The following is an 18,649-nucleotide window of genomic DNA, read 5'->3' on the forward strand; positions in this document are numbered from 1 at the left end:
GTAACCCCAGCTCTGAGTAGGGCAGAGACAGGAGGATCTGCTACTGTAGCTGAGAAAATGCGATCACTATGTTCAGTGAGAGGACCTTTGAGGAATAGAGGAAGACACCCAGCATCCTTTTTTGACTTCCACATGCACAATATACCATACACTAAAGGAAGGACCAATGAATGTAGGAAAAGAAAGGGAAGGGAAGGGAAGGGAAGGGAAGAGAAGGGAAGGGAAGGGAAGGAGGGAGGAAGGAAGGAAGGAAGGAAAAGCTTAAAAAGTCACTCCTTAGAGCCCTCCTGTAAGACCACGTCTCCATGACTTTCTTCCTAAGATATGACTCACACATTAAGGCTGAGTTGGTACTTGGCGTGCTGACTGTGGCTTTGCTTGTTACTTGTTATTACTCATTTTGAGGTAATGGGGACTAAGGTCAGGCCTGTGCATGCATGCTGGACATGTCCTATACCCTTAGTTCTCAAGATATGGCTGTTGAAGTAATGGCTGTTACTTTTGGCTTTTGCTAATTCTCCTTTTGTTCTTCAGCTTTACTGAGCTTCTTAATAATTAGTCTATTTAATAGTCAGTTCTTTTCTACTCTTTCTGATCCACTGCACTCTCTTGTGTCCTCCTCCCTTCTTCACTTTACCACTGCTTTGTGTGCCAGCCCTCCCATCGCGTTCTTCTGTCTAAATCTGTGAACATCTTTCAATCAAACTGTGACCAGCAAGTTAAATATATCTAGATAAAGAGACCTCTGTGTTCAGCTGGCTCCAATTTATTCCTTTTAAGGTAGAATTATTTAGTAGTTTCTGCTAAATCTTAAACCACAAAGAGGAGTTCCAGATAATGTGGTCAGACTAGCCCTCATATCCACATTTTTAACATATGACACCACTTACTTCACTCTTAACCGTGTGTGTGTGTGTGTGTGTGTGTGTGTGTGTGTGTGTGTGTGTGTGTACACATATGCCAGTATGTGTATGAGGAGTCCAGAGATTCACATTGAGTATCATTCTCATTCACTCTGTACCTTAGTTTTTGAGATGAGGACTCTTACTGAACCTAAAATTTGCCTTCTGTGCTAGCCTAGTGAGCCAGCAAGCCCCAGGGACCTGCCTGTCTTTGCCCATGCCCAGCACTGTGGTTACAGACAAATGTCCCCTGCCTGGCTTTTATATAGGTCCTGAAGATACAAACTCAAGTCCTCATGCTTTTTTTGTAGGGCAAACCCTTTATCATTGAGTCACTTCTCTGGCTCCTGGTTTTTGTTTTTTTCGTTTTGGTTTTTTTTTTTCCATCTTTATTAAATTGGGTATTTCTTATTTACATTTCAAATGTTATTCCCTTTCCTGGTTTCCAGGCCAACATCCTCCTCCCCTTCTCTATGGGTGTTCCCTTCCCCATCCTCCGCCCATTACCATTCTCCCCCCAACAATCGGGTTCACTGGGGGTCCAGCCTTGGCAGGACCAAGGGCTTCCCCTCCCACTGGTGCTCTTACTTGGCTATTCATTGCTACCTATGAATTTGGAGCCCAGGGTCAGTCCATGTATAGTCTTTAGGTAGTGGCTTAGTCCCTGGAAGCTCTGGTTGCTTGGCATTGTTGTACATATGGGGTCTCAAGCCCCTTCAGCTCTTTCAGTCCTTTCTCTTGATTCCTTCAACGGGGGTCCCGTTCTCAGTTCAGTGGTTTGCTGCTGGCATTCGCCTATGTATTTGCCATATTCTGGCTGTGTCTCTCAGGAGAGATCTACATCCGGTTCCTGTCAGCTTGCACCTCTTTGCTTCATCCATCCTATCTAGTTTGGTAGCTGTATATGTATGGGCCACATGTGGGGCAGGCTCTGAATGGGTGTTCCTTCAGCCTCTGTTTTAATCTTTGCCTCTCTATTTCCTCCCAAGGGTATTCTTGTTCCCCTTTTAAAGAAGGAGTGAAGCATTCGCATTTTGGTCATCCTTCTTGAGTTTCATGTGTTCTGTGCATCTAGGGTAATTCGAGCATTTGGGCTAATAGCCACTTATCGATGAGTGCATACCATGTGTGTTTTTCTGTGACTGGGTTACCTCACTCAGGATGATATGATTTTCTAGTTCCATCCATTTGCCTATGAATTTCATAAAGTCATTGTTTTTGACAGCTGAGTAATATTCCATTGTGTAGATGTACCACATTTTCTGTATCCATTCCTCTGTTGAAGGGCATCTGGGTTCTTTCCAGCTTCTGGCTAATAGAAATAAGGCTGCTATGAACATAATGGAGCATGTGTCAGCTGTGAATTCTTTGTTTAGCTCTGAACCCCATTTTTTAATAGGGTTATTTGTCTTCCTGCAGTCTAACTTCGTGAGTTCTTTGTATGTTTTGGATATAAGCCTTCTATCAGTTGTAGAATCAGTAAAGATCTTTTCCTAATCTGTTGGTTGTCTGGCCCCTGTTTTTGTTTTTGTTTGGTTTTTTGTTTTGTTTTAATGCTATGAATCATACTATAAAACACATTATTCTTTGAATCTGTCCAAAGAGCTATGTAAAGTAAATGATTTCAAAAAACATCCCTGAACCTCCTATTTTCTTTACTCTTCTAGAAGAACACATTTAAAGTCCTGTTTATTCAGTAAAAGACACAGGTAGACCCAGTTGGCAATCAGACTGTAGTGTGATCAGGAAAAGATGTTCCTGGCTACTGGATCTCAGGTAGCCACCAACAGCACACATAGGATAGTCGTGGGGAATATATACACTTTCATGCCATACATTTCTTTGTAGCCTGCTGCATAGCGGGAGTGTTCAAGTTGTCATATATGCTGTTTGTAGTGATCCAGTCATTCTTCCCATCTGATAGGGAGTGCTCTATAAAGGGAACTGCGTCTTTTCAGAAAATAAGCTGTGCAAGTGTTTAAGGTGTCACCATATAAGTATTTAGCATATGTGTCACATGTGTATGGATGATTATGACCTCTGATTGATGAATATCAAGCAAGCTAAGAATTTTCTGAAGTACATGTGGTCCAGCTCTGTAATGAAAGTCTGTGCTTGGAAGCCCCTGTCTTCTGGGCTTAGGCCTGTGCTGTTTTAATTTATTGATGTATTGGGCTGCCATAGAGTGTTTTCCAGAATCTCAGGACTGTTTCTAGTCACTTTAATTAGTAAGCCTCATGGGATGTTTATATTTAATCTGCTTCCTCCTAGCACATGTACTCTACAGTGTAGTTGGCTTAATTTGCTAAGCAAAACCAAAGCTTTCTAGTCGCTTTACTTGGGTAAGTTAAGCTTTCCAATGTCCTGACTTAGCTGTTTCTGTTACCAGCATCAGAGCAGTTCACAGACTGGTACCACCAATGGGTTAAATTCCTTTATCAAACATGTTTATGAGGGGCCACAGCTATGCCTTCTCTCCTGCTGCTTACTAGTTCACTAATCAAATGTATGTTAGATTGATTATTGCAAAAGTATAAACCATAGAAAATTTGACAAGATAGATGTGTAAATTATCCTTCTGACAGAACTAATGATGCACTCCAAGCACCTTCTGTTTTCCAGTGCTTGGTGAGTGACTTCATTAAGTATGCAACGGCTGTTGGGTGGCTTCTCAGACAATGGCTCAGTTCCTTGTGGAATTGCATTATTACTGGAGGTGTAAAACCAGGCAGACAAGCTAGCTGTTGGGTGTCCTGCTGAGCTTCTAATGTGCTCCATCTTGTTGGAGCAGTTGTTTGCCGTCTTTTCAGGACAATTACATCCATAACCACAGGACACATTCAGTGAAGCTATATTACAGATAACCGTGGAGACTGGCACGGACTGCTCTTCATTCCTCTCCCCTGAGCGGCTGCAGCATGGGTAGCACCTTCCCCAAGTCAGAGTAGCTGCATCCCTCTATCTGTCTAGCTGTCTTTCTATCTAGCCATATTCCTGTCTGTCTGTCTGTCTGTCTGCCTGCCTGCCTGCCTGCCTGCCTACCTGTCATCTATCTATCTCAGAGCAAATCCGGAAACACAGGATTTCTCAACTTGTGTAGGATGTTCTAAATGAATAGGTCAGTCCATGTGCAGATGAAACAGCTCAGGCTGTAGCACAGTGCTGAGATGATAATGGTCCTGTCAGAGATCTTCAGGTCGAGGCTGTGACAGGAGTCCTTACGTGTGGCATCTGTTTTCAGAAGAGATCTCTAAACAGAAACTTCCTTTTTGAACTTCAGCCCTCCCCCCATTAAACTTTGTTCCCCTTATTATAACAGCACAGTGCTTTGACATTTTGATGCCTTACTCTCTGAAGCATCGTGCCGTTTGGTTTAGATGATGAGTTAGTGATTTTCCAGAGAACGGGACCTGAAAGCTTCTTTGAGCTGAGCTGACATGGTATTTAAGGTTCCCAAAGGCAGGTGCTGTGATGTATTGCTGTAGCCTGACAAATGGGGGTGCACTTTAGAGTGACAGGCCGAAGACTTTAATGAGAGGCTTCCCATTTCTGTTGGCCAATTAAGTCTCTGTTGATGACTTTGGGTCATAATGAACATTTGTGCAAAGTGGCCATTTGAATTCAGTTATTTTATAATAATGCATATGTTCAAGAAGCACTCACTGAAAATAGCTCTAAAGTAAATTAAGATACTCATTTTGTCATGCTAAAGTCAATAAACTGCTTTGCTTTCAGTGCCAAAGCAAGTTGACAGATTTTTTTTTTTATTTGCCTCTCATAAAAGTTTTAGGTAGAAAAGGTTGTTTTGTACTTAGTGCCTTTAAAAATGATTAACACTGCTAATTATTGTGATACTTCATTGCCTCAAATGTGTAAGCCCTAAAACAGGTAAAAAAAAATAAATAAAATAAAACGGTCAGTTCATAAGAGGGGATTAAATTTAAAACAGATTAGATGCCTGCTTTTGTATGTACCAGAAACAAAAAACAAACATCGAGTTTGGACCTGACAGAACAAAGAACGCCAAGAGCGTGTATGTTGCCTGGGGTATGTGGGTTCATTTTAAAGCACTTGGAAAAGAATTTTAATTGGAAAGATTCATAACTAGATCTTTTTTCCCCCAGAATCCTTTAAGTCAGATTTTCTCATTTCTTTTAATTGTATTTCTTAAAGTAGTTTAAAGATCTGTCATTTTTTTTTTAATCTACCCAAACAGATTGATTTTTCTATGATACTTTTCTTCAGTAAACTTCATTTTCTACAAAATTTTGGGTAGTTATGACAAGGGTCAGGCTCTCTTGATAAGCATGAGTCTTTTCATCTTGTTATTTGTAAAATAGGCTGTAATCTCAGTCCAGACTTCCGTCAATCTCTGTTTCATAGTTTACAGAGAAAGGAGACACTGTGGGGCAGACTTCCCCTGGGAGTGCATGGGGCTTAATGAGCTTGACAGTCTGGTGGGCTCAATAAATCACATAAAGCAAAACATTTCTCATTTTTGAATAAAAACATTTATCACACAGTGTTTGTTCACTCATGGTCACAAGATTGATTGGTTTCCAGCATTCAAGGTGTGTATTGAAGCCTTTTTATTTTGTTTTCCAGTGGGCAAGTTACGAAAGCAGTGGCTAAAGGAGAGCATCTCTGATGTCGGCTTTGGGATGCTAAAGTCTGTCAAAGACTATGTGGACCCCAGTAACATCTTTGGAAACAGAAACCTTTTATAACTCCATTAATATCATTATGGAAAATGTTACCTTTTAAAAAGTCATCAGCTATGGTTATACCAGTAATCGAATATATCATGGGACTGTATTTCAGCTATGTTTGTTTGTTGGTTTAAAATGAGTTGGTTTTTGTTCTGTGCTTTGTTTCTACATCTATAGATTGACAGATGGCGTTCCTGGGTCTCATTGTAGGTGTACCAGTTTATAGCCAACTAACTGGTTGTCATTTCAGATTTTAGTCAGGCAGCACAAGGCTGCCCATTATCTGAGGACTATGCTGCCAGCTGTCTTACATGCGCCTCCTCTAGGTGAGCCAAGGCAGATGGTGTCATCCATTGCTCATCTAGCCTCTCTTCTGTTCTGTCCTTTCTTAAACATTTCTCTAAAGCAGATAATCTAGCAAAGACTCTGCTGGTGAGAGATATTTGTGTATGTTGTTAAAAGCATACTTTCCTGTGAGTAGGTCATTGAGGAGGATGCTCATGACAGAGCTGGTAGTCTGTTCCTAGCATGCCTTCATGTATAAGGTGCTCAGCCTAAGCTTTGCTTGAAGTGCATACATGTTACAAACTTAAATTGCCAACATAGAAATTACTCTGTGAGCAGACACACTTTTGTCCTCCGTGTCTGTTTCTAGGAAGCTGTGAGCTGTATTTGTATCACTGAAGTGTGACCTATAGCTGTGTCCTGGATCATTCATAACATGCTGTGTAAGAACAGCTGACTTACTACACAGGAAGGGCAGGTTGTACCATGAAGTGAAGGCCATTGTCTGTCCTCCAACCCTCAGGTTTCTTCTGTCCTGTGCTTGTTAATCTGCACAAGCAGCTGCAGCGTGAGCAAAAGAAAGGCTCCTGAACCTGCTGTCTCCAGTTCAAAGAATATTTGGCTAAAGAAATAGTAGTTGACTCTTGGATTTGAAAGCCTCAATAATTTCAATGACAACAATCTTTTTTTCTAATTAGCTACAAATAGCCTGATAAATTTTCATGGAAAAATAGTTTCAGTTTAATTCTTAATAATAGTTTAATGCTTTTTTGAATTACTGGTTTAACCTAAATTAGAAAAAAAAATGTATTACTGCATATGCCATAATCACAAGTTTGAAATATCCTGTTTCTTAAACAGAACATTGATCACATTTAGCAGACATTTTTACATTCAAAACTGGATATTGAAATAAGTGGAACAATTGCTTTAAATCACTGTCTGTTGAGGTTCCTGATTCACATTTTGAAATGGGTTCTTTTCTTAATGCAATACCTAACTTTTGATAATTTTTTAAAATTAAAATTTCATCAGATAATGTAAGTCAAAATGCAGACGATCCTTTAAAAGGACACACTGTCTGTCTATGTAGCAACAGCTCCAGATATGTTGGGGCAGTTTGATACCTTTTATATCTTAAGTAGCCTTAAACAGAACAGTGAAAATTTAAAATTGACAAGATATTTTTAAGACTAAAAAATAGTAAATAATTTTTAACTATTATAATTGGCCTAAAACTAATAAATTTAAATCTGTAGGAAAGTCAATATTAAGTATTAGTTTAACAACAAAAACTCAATATTTATTTTTTTGGAAGCTACCTTTTTATTGATGATTTATTTTTAATTATAAAATTTACATCATATCTTTGATTAAAGACTTTGACGATTTGAAGTAGCCGGACACGCAAGGAAATTGCCTCTAGAATTATAAGATTCTTTATAAAATGCATCCTCATGAAAGTGATTCTCTAATTGGTAGTTGAAATGTAACATTTAGTAAGATTCCAACATCTCACTGGCAGTGTCTACATGTTTCTAAGTAGTTATTTTAATAATTTCATTAGCAGATCCAGTTCCTTGCATACAGTTGTGAAAACACTTTCCTCAAGGAGTTCAGGTTTTCACAGCCCCAGCAGTCCGCACTGTCATTGTGACTGACACCTGGGTTGGTTCCCTAACACATGAGCTTTATGGCAGTTGGCAGGTTGTCTTTGTTTCCCTTTCCTGTGTATGGAGGCCTCGCCAACCTTGATTCTATAATGGTTGCTACATTTTGTATTTAGATAATTTCTACAGGAATCATTTTGGAACACAAGAATGTTTATTAGTACTGTTTCACTCTGACTGTAGATCAGGCAGCCTTCCCACACACTCAGGGAGGCGCCTCAGTGTAGACTGTGTGTGCAGAGGGACATGAGCTCATGAATATGCACAAAGCACTTAAACCTTGTCTCTTCTCTCAGAAGCGTCTGCACGTGGCTTCATGAAGCTAAGCCCAGGAAAATATTGTTCTCTGAAGCATCTTAACTCATAGATTATTTCTTTAAAAGATGTTCTGTTTGATATCAGAAGCCCGTAACACCGACTTGTCCTTCTTACGTTAGTCATCTGTGTGATATTTTGCTTAAGTCTGATGATGTCACATTCACATTGGGGTTTCAGTGGGATGGGAACTTGCTGCTCGAGAGAAATGGAGTCAAGTACCAAACACTCAACAGACAGGCAGTGCTGACCTTGGAGAAACTGCTGCATCCACGTGGTGCGCTGTGTAGTGTGGTGCATAAGTGAATGGAATCTTATGCTGTGGTCCTTGAGCCTCTCAGTTAGCTGAATTGTGGAGACCACGTGTTTCTTGTGTCCAGCATTTTATCAAGGAATAAAGGATTAAACTGCTTTTTTTTTTTTTAGAAATGGTAGGCTGTTACTGAGAATGCTTACATAAATAGGATTATTGACCTGAAGTTATTTATGAGTCTGGAAGCCTTGCAGTGTGCATATTTGTGTTGCTGTGTTTTGGAAAACAAAAGCTCAATAAAAAAACAAGCTTCCATTGGTGTATATGTTATATCAGATATAAACACATGTAAGAACCCCCCACCCCCTCCAGAGTATTGTAACAGTCCTAGTTTGCATATTTGAAAAGGCCTTTGTGCATGTTAATCCCAGAGATATTTCTTTGTCATACTCTTTCATACCAATAGCTTCTAAGTGTAACCGATCAGAGAAGCTCTGATGTCCTAATCTGAAGTGTGGTGCTCCAAGTGGGGCCAGCTTTGGTAGCACTGTCAGAGCGCAGTGATGCAGAGGGATTGCCTCACACCATGCACTCACAACACTTGAGGCAGCCTCAGTTGCTGTCTGTGGAAGGTGTATCTCCAGTTTGAGGAGCATGAGACACGGGGGTCAATCGTGTTAGTAATTCTGAGTGTTTTTCCCTTCACCTAATCTTCAGTGATTTCAACAGAGGCTTAGCCTTTAATAGGAGAAAGCAGGGAGCACAGCAGGTGCAGGTTAGGGCTAAAGAGCTCCGCGTTTTCTGCCCTTGGCTTTGTCAGCTGTGTAGGCTTGGCTTGGATCAGGGCTTTAAGTTCCATTATGAGCCATCTGCCTACAGAGTCATTGAATTCTTACTAATTTCTCTTTACTGAAGAAAGAAAGTCCTGCAAGTATAAAAGGTTTTCTTAAACTGTTGAAGTATGTGTCTGACGTGAAGGATGTAACTCAGCTTTCTGTTCCTTAAGCCAAATAGTATTTGTCTTCAGTGTGAAACTTAACTGTAAAAACTGCTTGTATAATGTCAAGAGATTATAGAAACATTATTAATAAAATGGACATGAGCCTATGATTTTTTTTAAATCAAAGGAGGTGTGGGGCTGTTTTCTTCTGTATGCATATACGTTTTCAACTTTACTGTTTTACTCTGTACTTCCACAGATTTGAAAGTAGAAAATAATTTTTTATAAGTCTGCTAATGTAGCATTATCTAGACACCCTAACTATGACTAAACCCCTTTGGCTTTACAACTGAACATATCATAAGCTAAGTTGTATCGGTCTCTGGTTATTTTTAAATCAAGACTAAACGCCTAGGTGGGGTTGGGTCTGTGATTCTGAAACATTCTCTTTCAAACCTGGAGAATCCCAGTGAACATTCTCACGCTCTAAGTGCAATCAGCTCCTTAATGGAGGGAGTAAAGATCACAGATGGGTACCATACCTGAGCCAAAGAACCCTCACAGAATTACGACAAGTTCTGTGAATGTGAAAGGCTGCCTCCCCCAAAGAATATTTTTTAAGAGAAAATAATAATACATTGTTTGATGAAGTGCTTTTTTAGATACTAGGGGTTTGCTTTCTGACAGCAAGGAAACAGGAGAAAGATCTTGAGCAAAGACTGCTCGGTCACACATGCCATTTGGAAAACAGCCAATGTTGGTACTGTTGGTGAGCAGCGCTGCGTGTGTCCCGTGAAGCACCTCCATCCCTTTGACTGACACAGAGGTCCTGCCATGCCTGTATCAGTGAAGTTTCAATAAATAGGTATTTATTGAGTGATGACTTAAACACTATGCCCTAAAAGCTCACAGTGCCTTGTTGGGATTTTTCTCTTTTTCCATGAAACAATTTAAAATGGCAGAGATGGTTTAGCAATTCCTCTTCAAGACACAGCAGGATTTGGTGACTGCATGCAGAAACACTGTTCAGTGTTGGTTTGGGTTATCTGTATTTAGTCAGTTACATGCAGGACTCAAACATTGAGTCAGTCTGTGAGATGTGTGTCTACTTCTCATTCCTACCGTTTACCCAGTAGCCCTGAGATGAAGGGTGGCGAGTGCAGATACTTGTCGAGTCCTGAGACACCCACTGTATGCTTTTGGCTTTGCTCACACAGCTCTCTAAGGAGTAAAGCGGGGGGGGGGGGGGGGGGAGGAGTGGGGTTCCTAGTCCTTATACCACGTGTCCGTCTTCTTTGTGTGTGATGGTGCCTTCCGAATAATGAGTGTTTTGTTTCTGCATAGCAACAAATCCTGTGAGAAGTAGGTGTGTTCTATACAGCCTTGTGCTTTTGTTTTTTTTACTAGGCCTGTGAAATACTTGGCTCTGATACATCTTGACTTGAATAATACCTTATCCTGAGTCTTCCTCCATGGCAGTACATGTTTGGCCGGTACTGTAGCAATCTTTTGGGAATTACATGTGGTTAAGATGTGTATGTAAGCCATTATACTGCTGTAACTAATGCATAGGAAACAACTCTCCCCTTCACACTTACAGCCTAGAAGTGGATCTGTAGTGGGCGGTGACATCCCTGAGAGGTTCTAGTCCGGCCTGTCAAGTTCACTGAGCCACGCCATTTGTCTCACAAGGGCTCAACGCATAGTCTGGATACCATGCTTTCAGTGTATGTTCAGAATTTATTCTCACTGGTTTTCTTAATCTTGTTCTAAAACAGAAATGCCCATGTGTATTTTTAAAGATGTGCTGGGAACAAATAAATCATTCTTAAAACCAATCATTGTTTACAGAACTTTTTATTTCCTTGTGATTGCATTTAAACCTCGCCAGTAGCATCCTCTCTCAGAGATATCTCAGCAGTTACCAGCACTGGTTGCTCTTCTAATGACCAGGGTTTGATTCTTAGCACCTACATGGGACTCACTGCTGTCTCCAACTCCAGTTCCAGGGGGTCTGATGCCTTCTTCTGTCCCCTACCCTGTAGGCACAACATGCTTGTGGTACACAGACATCCATGCAGATAAAATACCATGCGGATAATAGACACAAAGTAAATAAATGGAGAAAAGTAAGGTATAAAGCAATTGAAGAAGACTCAACATTAACCTTGGGGTTTCCTGCATGTACCTGTGCACACACAAGTGTACCTAGACACATGAACATGTGCTTATGTGTGTACTTGCACATACATATACACATACTTAAAAAAATCCTTAGAGAGATGGGGACAAAACTTTTTTTTTAATTTTTATTTATCTAATGTATATTACAGATGGTTGTGAGCCACCATGTGGTTGCTGGGATTTGAACTCAGAACCTCTGGAAGAGCAATCAGTACTCTTAACCACTGAGCCATCTCTCCAGCCCAGGGGACAAAACTCTTAAAAGGCCACCTATTAATTTGCTGGGAAGGGAGCACCCATTAACAATGCACTTACTAGTGACTCGAGCTGTAGACACATTGGTGTTACTTTGGGGGACTTGTAACACCTGAGACTAAAAGCATCAAATGGGGATAGGCTGCCAGAACGGAAAGCCAGGGTCCTCTGGGGAGAGAAAATGCCCCCACCTGATAGCCTGTGGACAAACTGCTGCATTTTTTAAGTTGATTGATGTGGGAGGGTTCAGTATTTCCACCCACCCCTAGGCTGGTGGTCCTGGAAACAGAAACCAGGCTGAGGGAGCCATGGGAAAGCAAGCCGGTAAACAGCAGTCTTCCAAAGTCTGCATCAGCTCCTGTTTCCACGTGTCTGCCCCGACCCTCAGTGATGCACTGTGATGTGGAACTGTAAGCTGGAGTTAAACCCTTTCCTCCCCAGACTGCTTCTGGGTGTGCTGTTTATCACATCAATGGTAATAACCATAAGAAAACATCCAACTCACAACCATCATCAAGGCATCCTAATGTGGGGCAAAACCCGTCACGACAATTCTGTGAGGATTCCATCTGAGCTGTTCCTCTAAACAGGTCTGTCCCCCCTGGGGAGCGAGTGTCCTCTTCTGTGCAGCGGCCGTCTCACTGCAGATGGCCCACTTCTGTTCTCCCTGGTATGCTGGTTTCTGCTGGTCTGCCTCTGGTGAGTGGTATGAGTTTGCCCTGTATATCCAGCCTTCACAGATAGTGCACCATCGCCGTACCTGAGACCACATTCAAAGAGCAGCTGTCTTGAATCCAAATCCTTTGATACATGTGTAGCACCAAGAAACGATCTAACCGATCTAACACTCATTGTCTGTAAGCCCACAGAGATCCACTTCCCTCCACTTGCTGGAATTAAGGCGTATGCTGCTCTACTCTGGCCTCTGGCTCTTTTTTTTTTTTTTTTTTCTGACTTATTTCCTTTTTGGTCACTCTTCCAAAGTTACTTTGGATTTCAAGATGGATAAACACCCTTTTGACAAGGTTCTGAAACTATCCCTGATCGACAGCAAGTTTTGCAGGTCACACCATCTCAGATGAGACCCACCACCATTCTTGGAGGAGTTAGCTTAGAGGAGTCCAGTTGCTCCCCTTGGCTGATGACCGTGGCATCTTTCCCAAACAATCAGAACCCAAAAAACAACCCAGGAGTCGTCAGACCTGAAGCAGCACCTGCTGTTTGTTAAACTCTAGGCCTCTCTAGACATTAAAATCTCACCGTTATCCCCACAAGGATGAACTTGGGGTCACAAGTTCCTCGTTCTTCCTAGCGTGGTCAACTGAAGATCTGTTTTTAGCCTTTCACCACTCTTGATTTATTTGATTGGCACCTTGTGGGTATCTGAGCCTAGACTGAAGTGGCTCCTGTCATTGGAGCTTTTGCCTTAAAATTCTGGTAGCATTGCTTAAATTCTGTGTATTAGGAGAGCCAGGCCTATTATGGACTTTATATCCAAGCCCTTTAAAATAAGAATATGACAGTATTACAAAGACATCTTAAAACAGTAAAGCTTGATAAATAGAATCACCCCCCTTTGTCAAGAAAGGTGTTTTTTTTTTTCTTTTTTTTTTTTTTTTTTTTTTTTTTTCGAAGCTGGGGACCGAACCCAGGGCCTTGCGCTTGTTAGGCAAGCGCTCTACCACTGAGCTAAATCCCCAACCCCAAGAAAGGTGTTTTTAGTACTACCATGTGTGCGCCACGAGTATGAAACGGTGCTTTGTGCCAGCCGTAGTCATCAGGAGGGGAAGATCTGGCATTGTAAAGTCATTCTAGAATTAGGACACAGCAAATTTCTCCACACCACACTAGCACCACAGCACACGCACACTTGAACTCACTAAATAAACAAATGCAAAACGTATTTGAATAAATATGCTAAGACTAAAACCTAGTAAATACCTCAGGAAGATTAAGAATGCCACTCTCTCCAAGCTTCTCCAGGCCTCAGCTCCAGGCTCTTGACTCCTGAGAATTTGTTGTCATTTAAGTCTGGAGAGCAGGGGTAAGGAAGGAGACAATTGCCTTGATTGAGCTTCATTCCTTCACTCAGAGGTAGAGCAGGTCGAATTACCAGACTGCATTACTAACCAGGAAATCCTAACTGCTCAGCTGCAAGGGCTAAAGAACTGCTCTGAAAAGATTTTTATGTTCTAAAAATTAAGCCGCTCGTACACGCAAACCACAAACAGCACCTGGATAAATAAACTGACCCAAGAAAGACTGGTCTGTTTGCAAGGGGAATCTGGAGAACATTTGCTTTTTAGTGGTTAACATTACTCTTTTTTTTTTTTTTTTGAAGAAAAATTGAGAGGAAATAGGGAGAAAAATTAATGTTGATTGTTGAGAATAAGATTGCAGTTCATTTACTTTCCAGTTCTTATGGGGATGTGGAAATTAAGAGGGGCCAGAGCTACATGCCACAGCAGAGGTTATCAAAGAACGTTTCTGAGATACAGATGTGCTGTGGAGTGTGGTTTCTTTAGAGGCCTCTATGATTCTCCTCGGTGTGGGATCGAACCAACACTGCCAAATGTCAGCAGCTCAGTTCATTCTTATGGATGCTGTCATCCCAATTCATTCTTACGGATGCCGTCATCCCAAAGTATTAGTCCACGTAGTAAGTCATACTGTATTTTCTAACAGAATGTGAACACCCGGGAGTCCACCCTACTCAGGCACTGTGCTGAACCTACATGCCATAACTGTGGCTAAGCTATCCCTAAAGGGGAAAAATCATCTTCACATTACAGCAGGGGCTTTTTTGTCTGCATAGAAAGGAATTTGGTCAATGTAAGAAACTGCTGAATATGTAGGCGAGAAATTCAAAATCAACAATTATATGTGGTTTAACCTATTAACCAGATCAGATTGGGTTTACATTTATGGAGAGACAGGAACAAGGGTCTGAGAAATGGGATTTTGTTTGTTTTTTGGTAGGATTCAAAAAATAAAATAAGTTGATTAGAATGAGCAGAGATCTAAGTGGGAGGCCAGAAAAAGTACTGGGGGTCGTGGATTGAAGCAATGAATACATCAGCTTCCATTCCAGGACTTTTCATCAGTTGTGGGAATGGTTATTTTGGACAGGGTGATAGCAATGGAGTAAAATTTTCTGTACCCAAGACCTGAAACAAGGAAAGTGCAGCATACTCTAAATTGTACAGCCAAGGGTAGTAGTTAATAAGCATGTTCTTCATGGCCTACAGAGTCAACCAAGAAGAGCTCACAGATGCTGAAGCAGCAATCACAGAGCCTGCATGGGTCTGTGCTAAGTCCTCTGCAAATATGTTATGGCTGTTAGCTTGGTATTTTTGTGGGACTTGTAAGGGTGGGGAAGGGGCATCTCTGACTATTTCGACTGCTCTTGGGACCCTTTTCTTCCTGGGTTGCCTCACTCAGCCCTGCTATGAGACTTTGTGACTGGTCTTACTGCAACATGTTATGCAGTCTTGGTTGCTATCCCTGGGAAGCCTCATTTGTTACAGGAAGAGGAGTCAATCGGGGGAGAAGTGCAGCTTGCTTTTGCTACTCTGGGGGATTTTCTTCTTCCCACCCTTTATCTCCCAGATTTCACCCTCTGTCACTAGATAGGGAAGAGGGATAGAGAGGAGAAAGAGAGCTCTCTGACTGAATCCGATGTCTTTTTTTTTTTTTTTTTTTTTTTTTGAGCACGACTACTAACAAGCTGCACACAACTGCTCAGAGCAACCACTAGCCCCGCCTATCAGGGCCCTCGCATTAATATACCCTCCGAAAGTTCCCAGAATTCCAGATACCACACTGTCCCAGAGCATGAGGTAAATCAGAGTCTGCTGCTCTGAAGCAGTCCCATATCCCGAACCTGGGATTAAAGAAAACCACATTCTTACAATATTTCTGTATTTTTAAAAAGAAACCAAAATTACAGAATTCTCACTACGGGCTGTGGGGGTGTGGGGATGTGGGAGGAGTGGAGGGAGGGGAAACTGCATTCATGATGTATTGCATGAGAGAATTAGAAACAAAAACAAAAAACCCGAGTTCTCTGGTTACTTCTGGTCCTGGTTACTGTGAGAGATAAATGAAAATAAAGTACTTAAAAAACAGCAACCAAATGACTTGATCGTAATTTCAAATCGCCAATTCATGGAGCTAGACACGAGAGATTTTCTTTTCTCATTATTTATTTTGTAGTATTTATTAGTGTTGTAGTTATTAAGTGAGTCTACTGACTTTTGAAATCTAGCAAAACCATTTATTACCTAAGAAATTTAATCTGGACAAAATATTATATCTATATTGGAAAACTGTCTTAATACTCTAAATTCTCTATAAAATCATGGGAGTTGTGTAAGGAGAAAACACAATCCATGGAGTGATTATAAAGACATTATGGACTTCTAAGTTCTGAACTTAGTGCCTGGTCCCTGAATAACAGAGTAACAAAGGTTGCCCAAATACATCAAAACCAGAAGGATGGAGGAAACATGATAGACACAGTATCTTTCTCAGTTTTGAAAATTCTAAGTACCTTCTAGGGCTTGGGTTCTTACACAATCACATTTGCTGTGATCTAAAAGTGTGGGTTGTATCTAAGTTCTTTTGTTACATCAAGCTGTACAAAGTCTCACAGACAGCAGTACAAATAGCAAAAGCTAGATACAGGGAAAAGAGAAAATTTACACATAAAGTCATCATGATAAAGGTCATAGCCAGCCGCAATTACATATTCCACCCAATGATCTCATAAATCAGAGCCCTTAATTTTCTGGACTCATAAGTGACCGTATTCTTCCCCGTGTGCATTCTTTCCTCCTCCAAGGGCTGTTCGATAATAGCAGGGATGCTTCTGCCATAAAGTTCACAGTGCTCTAGAAACTGGACACATTCTTGAATGACGCTGTCCCTCAGCATGATTGTGTGCTTTGACATGTTCTCCAGTAAGGACAGGAAGCATCTTTTGGCATAATACCACGTATCAGTTCCCAGCTTCTTATGGTAAGGCTCCAGGCTCTTGATAACCCGAGAGATGCCAAAGTCATAGTTTCCTTTGGCACAATAAAGGGTTCCTATCACCAAATTCACAATGCAAAGGTGGTAGATTTTCTTGTCCGGGTCATCATAGGAGAGTTGTTCCTCCTCCTTCTCAATCTTCCTCATCAGCTCCTCAGCTTCCTCATTTTGACTTGTCATAATGTAGGAAACACAGAGGTTAGCTAATACGATAGCGCTGACACTCAGGATGTTATCATAATTCTTCTTGACAATGGGCTCATAGAAACCAATGGCCTCCTTGTACTTGTTTTCCTGCATGAAGAGGACATGGGCCACATTCAGCTTCCACACATCGTGGTCATTACAGAATTCCACAGATTTGCGGAAGATCTTCTCCACCATTTGATAATTCTCAAGATTCCAGTAGATTTTGGCCTGGGCCATCAGTACAGGGATATACTTCTCAAGGGTTTCGTCATAATCGTTTACAGCCTTTTTGGCAGATTCATCATCTCTACTATGTCTTGCATCCTGTACTTGTATGGTGAGTCTCCTGAGCTGCTCCGTCAGCATGCCTGCTAGCCCATCAAGTTTAATGAAAGCCTCTTCAGGAGCTGTCTGGCAAGTGATCATGGCATCCAAGAAGTCATAGAGATAGGGTGTGAGGAACTTGTAAGTCAAGTGGGCGTTTTCTGCTAGAACATCAGCTGCCAGGTCGAAATACTCATATTTACAGTAAAGCAGCAGCAGGTTGCCAAAGGTCTCTGGGGGGAAGGGGTTTTGCTGGAGCAGAAACTGGAGCTTTTCAAAGCCCTCCGTGGGCTTGGCATCCATGTTCATCAGAGCCTGGTTGTGCAGGGTCACGGGGTCCAACTCTTCCTCTGCTCTGGGTGGCATGTCGGTGAGGGCTTCCTGAGCTGCTTCATAGTTTCTCAGCTGGTACTCTATGGCTGCCTTGAGGTTGAAGGCTTCCACCAGAGCAGTCTGGTGAAGAACTATGGTGTTGCCAACACTTCGAACATCGATGCCTTCGGTGGTCATGCCCACACCTAGTTCTGGGTGTTGACGGATGCCACGCTCAATGATGTCAGCGATATGCTTCAGAGCAGGCGCATACTGCCGACTGCTGTAATAGGCTAAAGCCAAGTTGTAGGAAATGTCAGGCTGGTAACCAGAAGCCTGCAGGGCCGCTAAGAACTTGGAACAGGCAGCTTCATAGTGTCCCTCCTTGTAGAGCAGACAACCCAGGTTGATCTGACCATCATAATCATTCTCCCCTCCACTGTCCTCAGCTCCTTCCCCACTCAGCAGCTGCTCCACTAGGCTCCTGGCTCCTGGGAGATCCCCTTCACTGTACTTGATAGCAGCCTGCAGACGAAGGACTCGAGTCTGATAGGTGGGGTTGTCCAGGAGGAAGGCGACCCGGGTGGCCTCTGGATACAGGCAGGCCTTGTAGAGCGCCTGGGCCTGGTACAGGCGGTACTGCTCGAGTTCCGGATGCATCTGGCTCAGTTGCTCATAGCACTCCGCAGCGAGCTCGAACTCCTGCAAGCGGTAGTAGCAGTAGGCCAGCAGCGACAGCCCTGCGCGGCTGCGGGGGCTCCTCTGCAGCTCTGCGCTCAGCAGCTGCACCGCCTCTGAGTAGCGGGAGTCGCGGATGAGCCTGTACACCACCGCTGTGAACTCACCGTCGGGGATCTGAGAGCTGCTCAGCCCTGCCATATTCACCTAGGTTGTTTTGCATCCTCGTTTCCAAGGCAATGGGCCAACCGGAAACGGAAGCTGTTCAGCAGCAATTATGCAACCGAAGTGCCTGGTTGTGAATAAAAGCGAATCAAAAGACACGGTTCTATCAATTTCTGGATTAGTTTAGAAACACTCTAGACTGTGGGGAAACAGTTGAGCCTGGACAGAAAATATCTCTAGGTAGTTAAGAGAGGGATACTCCACGTCCGGGTCTGCATCACTTTTGTTATCGCCCTGCATTCTGGGAAATGTAGTTTCTACTCTTTGCGGTGTTTCAGTGATTGGGCGTCTGTGTTCTTTCACTGGGATAGGGATCATGTGCTTGTTTCAATTGCTTTGCTTGCTTCTTTGTTGACATTGAAGTAAAGTTTGCT

At 42.2% G+C, this 18,649-nt stretch overlaps 2 protein-coding genes across 2 annotated transcripts in view; one reads left to right on the plus strand and one right to left on the minus strand.

Moving 5' to 3' along the window:
* The window catches only part of Agps (alkylglycerone phosphate synthase), a 98,501-nt gene extending 92,775 nt beyond the window's left edge, over positions 1 to 5,726 (plus strand). The window contains 1 exon segment of the mRNA NM_053350.2: positions 5,508 to 5,726. Coding sequence (NP_445802.2) covers positions 5,508 to 5,629 — 122 coding nt within the window. The 3' untranslated portion in view covers positions 5,630 to 5,726.
* Positions 5,727 to 15,700: 9,974 nt separating this feature from the next.
* Ift70b (intraflagellar transport 70B) lies at positions 15,701 to 18,272 on the minus strand. The gene is given in 1 exon segment (NM_001127607.1): positions 15,701 to 18,272. A coding segment is annotated over 1 exon segment (1,995 nt). The 5' UTR covers positions 18,252 to 18,272; the 3' UTR covers positions 15,701 to 16,256.
* Between the last annotated feature and the right edge of the window lie 377 nt (positions 18,273 to 18,649).

This window comes from Rattus norvegicus, chromosome 3 (genome assembly GCF_036323735.1).
Source record: "Rattus norvegicus strain BN/NHsdMcwi chromosome 3, GRCr8, whole genome shotgun sequence".
Classification (NCBI taxonomy): domain Eukaryota; kingdom Metazoa; phylum Chordata; class Mammalia; order Rodentia; family Muridae; genus Rattus; species Rattus norvegicus.